At 24.2% G+C, this 5098-nt stretch overlaps 1 protein-coding gene across 6 annotated transcripts; it reads right to left on the reverse strand.

Annotated features, from left to right (window-relative positions):
• Nucleotides 1-1177: 1177 nt before the first annotated feature.
• Nucleotides 1178-3267, reverse strand: LOC126905451 (charged multivesicular body protein 4b). 6 transcript variants are annotated; one of them, XM_050685442.1, is made up of 6 exons: nucleotides 2907-3267; nucleotides 2654-2831; nucleotides 2311-2425; nucleotides 2106-2235; nucleotides 1946-2027; nucleotides 1178-1338 (listed from the first exon to the last, which is right to left on the reverse strand). In XM_050685442.1, exons 1-5 carry the CDS (start codon nucleotides 3085-3087, stop codon nucleotides 1966-1968), a joined length of 666 nt encoding a protein of 221 aa, XP_050541399.1. In that variant the 5' UTR covers nucleotides 3088-3267; the 3' UTR covers nucleotides 1178-1338; nucleotides 1946-1965. The 6 variants fall into 6 exon arrangements, with proteins under 6 accessions (XP_050541399.1, XP_050541561.1, XP_050541311.1 ...); XM_050685604.1 differs by having other exon boundaries at nucleotides 1178-1355; XM_050685354.1 differs by having other exon boundaries at nucleotides 1178-1355; nucleotides 2100-2235; nucleotides 2907-3264.
• Nucleotides 3268-5098: the final 1831 nt, after the last annotated feature.

The following is a 5098-nucleotide window of genomic DNA, read 5'->3' on the forward strand; positions in this document are numbered from 1 at the left end:
GTGGTTTTTGTCTTTAGTTTAACATTTTTTAGTTTTAAATTAATATTTGCTTTGGTATAAAGCCAAGAAGGTATTAATTTTTTATTTGTGTCCTTCATTTTTCTCAGCTCTCACTTTGCCAATTTTTTTTAACAATATGTCATAAGATAACAACTTGTATCTGGTAAAAGATATTACCTTCAAAAATTGAAAAATATTTCCCTTTTATCAAATAAAATGTTGCTTACCCAAATTTATCCATATAGACAAATAAAATCATTCATTTCTAATATTTTTAAAGTGAACATTGTTAAATTAAGTTTAATATGATAATAAGTTTCAACTGCAAAGTTAGATAATTTTATTTTGTTTTTTATTAAAATTTGGTAAATACCAGTCTATAATATTCCAATTTTTTTGATAACATTTTACTGTATAAATTATTTCTAAAAATATTATTTTGGATTTAATCAAAAAGAACAATGGATTTTTACAATTATAATAAATTTTATAACACGCTAAATTGAGTAGATATTTTTAAACAATTTTTTTATTGTTTTTTTAGTTAAAATAAATCATTGAAATGAATTAGTTCTGAATACTTCAATTGTAATATCATTTTAAACACTAAGAGTTACATAGAAACGATAATTATGATTTCTATTGGTATGATTTATTTCAATAAAAATGCAAAAAAAACAGTGATTTTAATGAAAATATGAGCTTTTCTCATATTATAAAATTTCCTGACTGCATATTTATCTTAACAATACAATTTTTGTATTTATCATAAAATTTTCTATTTAATGATGTCAATTTTAAACTTGCAAGTTTAGCTAAGTTACCTCACAAGTATCCATTTGAAAGATAGTTCCAATTCTTCCATAAGACCCTTATGCAGTGTATTAAGTATTAAGATATACTTCCGTAATCAACTATTGATAGAGATATTAAAAATTATTATTACATAAAACATATCGTTTTCTACAAATTATCTGAGGATAATTATTTTTAAAAGATTTTTAGTAGATTGGGATTTTTTGTTTTTTATTTTTCATGATAATTGAAATTATTTTTTATTCATATTTTTATTGATTGTTCTTAATTAATAGGAAGTGTTAAGTTCAAATAATAATTTTAATTAAATGTATTTTTCACATTAGAGTATATGAGGAATTCTAAGTGATATATGAAACACTTGAAACATTGGTAGTTCATTATAATCATTAATTAGAATAAGGTTACAACACAAATAAATGGTATATAATATTAACAGTTGGGTTATTGTAATGTATAAAATAAATTATTCCCAACAATCTTTCTGTCAATAGCATATATTTACTTTCTCTCTTAAGGTACCTGAAAATTAGAAATTACTATTCTTAAATAATTTTAGTCTTTATTAATGGCTAAAAAATCACAAACTTTGACATAAATGATAAAAATATATAACTAATTAAAATAATTGAAACTATTTGATAATAATAATAAATCGTAAGTATAATTAATATTAGTAATAAAATGAAAAAATGTTATGGTAAAAAGTAAATATAAATAGTAATTACAAAGTAACTAAATTAAATGTTGAATTCTTCTTCAACAAAATATATTTAAATTATCATATAACATAATATAATTGTGTTCACATGGTTAATAAAATGTGACCAATCCAATGAAAAATTAGAATATTGTTGAATATGCCTTGAAAAAAACATTTATTAAAACTCAGTTTTTTCAATTTTTTTTTATTGCATCCAATTTAAATTAAAAAAATATATATTGTACTTATATTTTTTTTGAAAGATTTTTTAAGTTGAGAATAATAGAGTTAAATTTAATTTAATCATAAACCAAGCATCCAAGATATTCAAATATAAATATAATTTGTATTAGATAAGATGATGTCTATACATTTTATTTTGTTTAAAAACCTAATAAATCAACATTATATTATGTATTTTTTTACCATTTTTAAACAGCCAAAAGTTAAGAAGCCCACTTTTCTAATTCTCTCATATCATCTTCGTCCTCTTCTACTTTTGTTTTAGCTGAAATAATATTAATTCAATATTCAAATACCTAATAGTAGATAACTGTTGATTTTATATTAAAAGTTATACCGCGGCCTCTTCCACTAGGCTCACTAGTTGGAACTGCAGGTGTTGGCAAATCTGTAATTGGTGTTTTTCCAGTATTCAATAATTCTTTGTCTAATTCTTCTTGTTCTAATTCTTCTAATTCTCTTTGGAGATCATCCTAACAAAATAAATTACATATTAAGTATTAATTGTACATTAATGCTCTTATTGTACATATAAATTATAATTTTACCTCATCTACATCCAGACCTATTCCAACAGGATTAGATATGGCCTCAGATATTTCTTTGGATAAATCTTGTGATTCAGCTATATCGTCCATCATACTATGAACATCTTCTACATTCCTAAAATCAATCACAATAGATGATTAGATCATGAAAAATAAATTATTCAAAATATTAAAAACTACTGATATATTTAATGAGAAAAAACGAAGGTTTACATAAATTCATATTTATATAGGTGTTCATTAAGTGAGAAAAATAGTTTCTATTATTCTAATTTATCATAAATTGACCTGTTTCTTTACATATATAAAAAATAATCATAATAAAAATTTATCAAAAACTTGCATATTTTGATGAGCAGATTTAAGTGCATCAGCAGCTGTTTTCATTGTAGTCAACACTGCATTATTTGTATTTGCACCTTCTAATGCATCTCGCTGTGTTTCAATTGTTAACATAGTTCCATCAATTTGTGCTAACTGTTGTTCATATCGTTTTTTACGTTTTAATGCTTGTAAAGCAGCTGTTAGAATAAATAATTATTATATTAATATTTATATATAAATTAACGATACCATATTTTGATATTCATAATTACCTCGTTTATTTGTTGTACCATTTTTCTTAGCGATTTCTAATTCTTGATCAATTTTTTTCTGTAAATATTCTTGTTTTTTTATCAATAAGTCTTCTGTTGCTCTCAATTTTTGGATGGCATCTTCAGTGGTAGGACCTTTTTCTTCTTTTTTACTACCAAACAATTTGCCTAAGAAACTCATTTTTGATAATAATCTATTTATCTCGAAGTATTATATTATTTCATAAATTAAAGTTGTGTATTTTATAAAATAGAGTCAACTCATGAGGAATGTACCAACTATGAAAATAAATTATATTTGCGTTATTAATTCTATTGTTAACTAAAAAAGATAGTGATATTTCTATTTTATTGTTGTCATTCTTAGTCATATGTTTTTCCCACTAATATGAACGAGTAAAATCGTTGTCATATAATCTATTTGAGTATATGATAACACAAGCTCAAAGAAATTCTACAAATAAGCATGGAAGAAATAACCAACAAATTAGTAAACAGTCGTTTTCTATAGAAACAATACAGTTATGAAATAACATATCATTCAATCAATTTAGAATAAAAAATATATATATTTGCAGTTTTTTCGAGTTCATTAAAATTTAAGATACATTTATTTAATTTTTGAAAAATCTTGTAAGTTCATATTTATTTGTTTAGCTTTAAATTTAAGGTAAGTAATTATTTTTTGTAAACTTATAACATTTTTTTAATTTTAGTAGTCGTAAATATTCTGTGTGTTGTTGAGTTAATATCTTAACACCTATTGTTTTTTTTAATTAGTTTAGTTTTTCATGGTGATGAAGAATAGGCAAATAGATCTTAGAGGATCCAAAGTAAAATAATAGACGTATCTTCCACCGTCCCTGGATATCATTATTATTTTGGGAAGTGGTTGGTACGGTTATTTTTAGTCTATGCATAGTATTAAATGAACATGTATAGTTAATATTCTCTCGAATGTAAGTGATGTTCCCAGATTTTTGTTCTAGAGGGAGTTACAGTAATATCATTACAGTTATAAGATCCATGTCAGATAAGAACATTTTGACAAAATTTTATTTTTTCTTTATCGTTGAGAATCAAGTAATAAATTAAAAGAATGTAAAAAAACCATTAAAAATGTTTTTACGTCGTACTAAATTGGTGTACCAAAACATTTTACTACTTAATAAAAAATAACTGTTTCTTCATCACGTAATTATTTTCGTTTCTCAAAGATGTGTCTTCTACATTTTACATTTAAAATTCCTGAAAATTATAATTCTTGTTAAATGCAACTGATAGTAGAGTTAATGGATTATAAGACATAAATAATAATTTTATAATNAATTGAGAAATCTCCAGTGGCCGAACATTTATTGACACATAATCACTCTATTAAAACCATAAAACTAATTAAAAACGTAAATAATTACAAAGAACTTAATATCAGAGAAGCAATAGAAATGTTTAAAAATAAAAACAATTTAATTAATTGGGTTCTTGGCCCACTGAAAAATTTATTATTAAACTTCTGTAAACTGGAAAAATGTGATAATATTACTTAGTGATAACGTCACTAGGTGATAAGGTCACTAGGGGTATATAAGAGAGTTTTTTCTAGTCGGGGTGTCAGTATGTGTTTAGCGTTGATAATGGTAACATTGTTTCCGAAATACGTATCCGCGACATTTCATTAATTTTTTGTGGCTTTGAGTTTAATATTTTTAATATTTTTTAGTTTTTTAAATTAATAATATTTTTAATATAGTTTGCAAGCTGGCTTTTAGATTAGTAATTCGGCCTGTAACAACAACGTGGTTTGCCACTTGCATAACGACTAGCTAGAGTAGCAAGGGTCGCCACCACCTAGGCGAGGTGTCACACCTATCAGATATTATTACCGGACCATAGGTGGAATTTAATTTTAAGTTAATTAAAAGTGTAATCTAAGTTAATATGTCGTTATATGTATAAATTACTATAATGCCTCGTGGTTTATAGAACACAATTATGACAATCAAAGTTGTATGTGGTTGATATGTAAAACATACCGTAGCCCGTGTCTAGATTAAGGAATAGGAATGAAATACACGTGAGTATTTAAGTTACTCGCGCAATAAAATAAATATTACAGTTGAAAATAATAAGGAAATTTAATTTAATTGTTAAAAAAAGAAAATTAAGTTAAACATGGACAAAAATGCGAATGC

This window comes from Daktulosphaira vitifoliae, unplaced genomic scaffold (assembly GCF_025091365.1).
Source record: "Daktulosphaira vitifoliae isolate Bord-2020 unplaced genomic scaffold, ASM2509136v1 Scaffold_1, whole genome shotgun sequence".
NCBI classification, from domain to species: Eukaryota; Metazoa; Arthropoda; class Insecta; order Hemiptera; family Phylloxeridae; genus Daktulosphaira; species Daktulosphaira vitifoliae.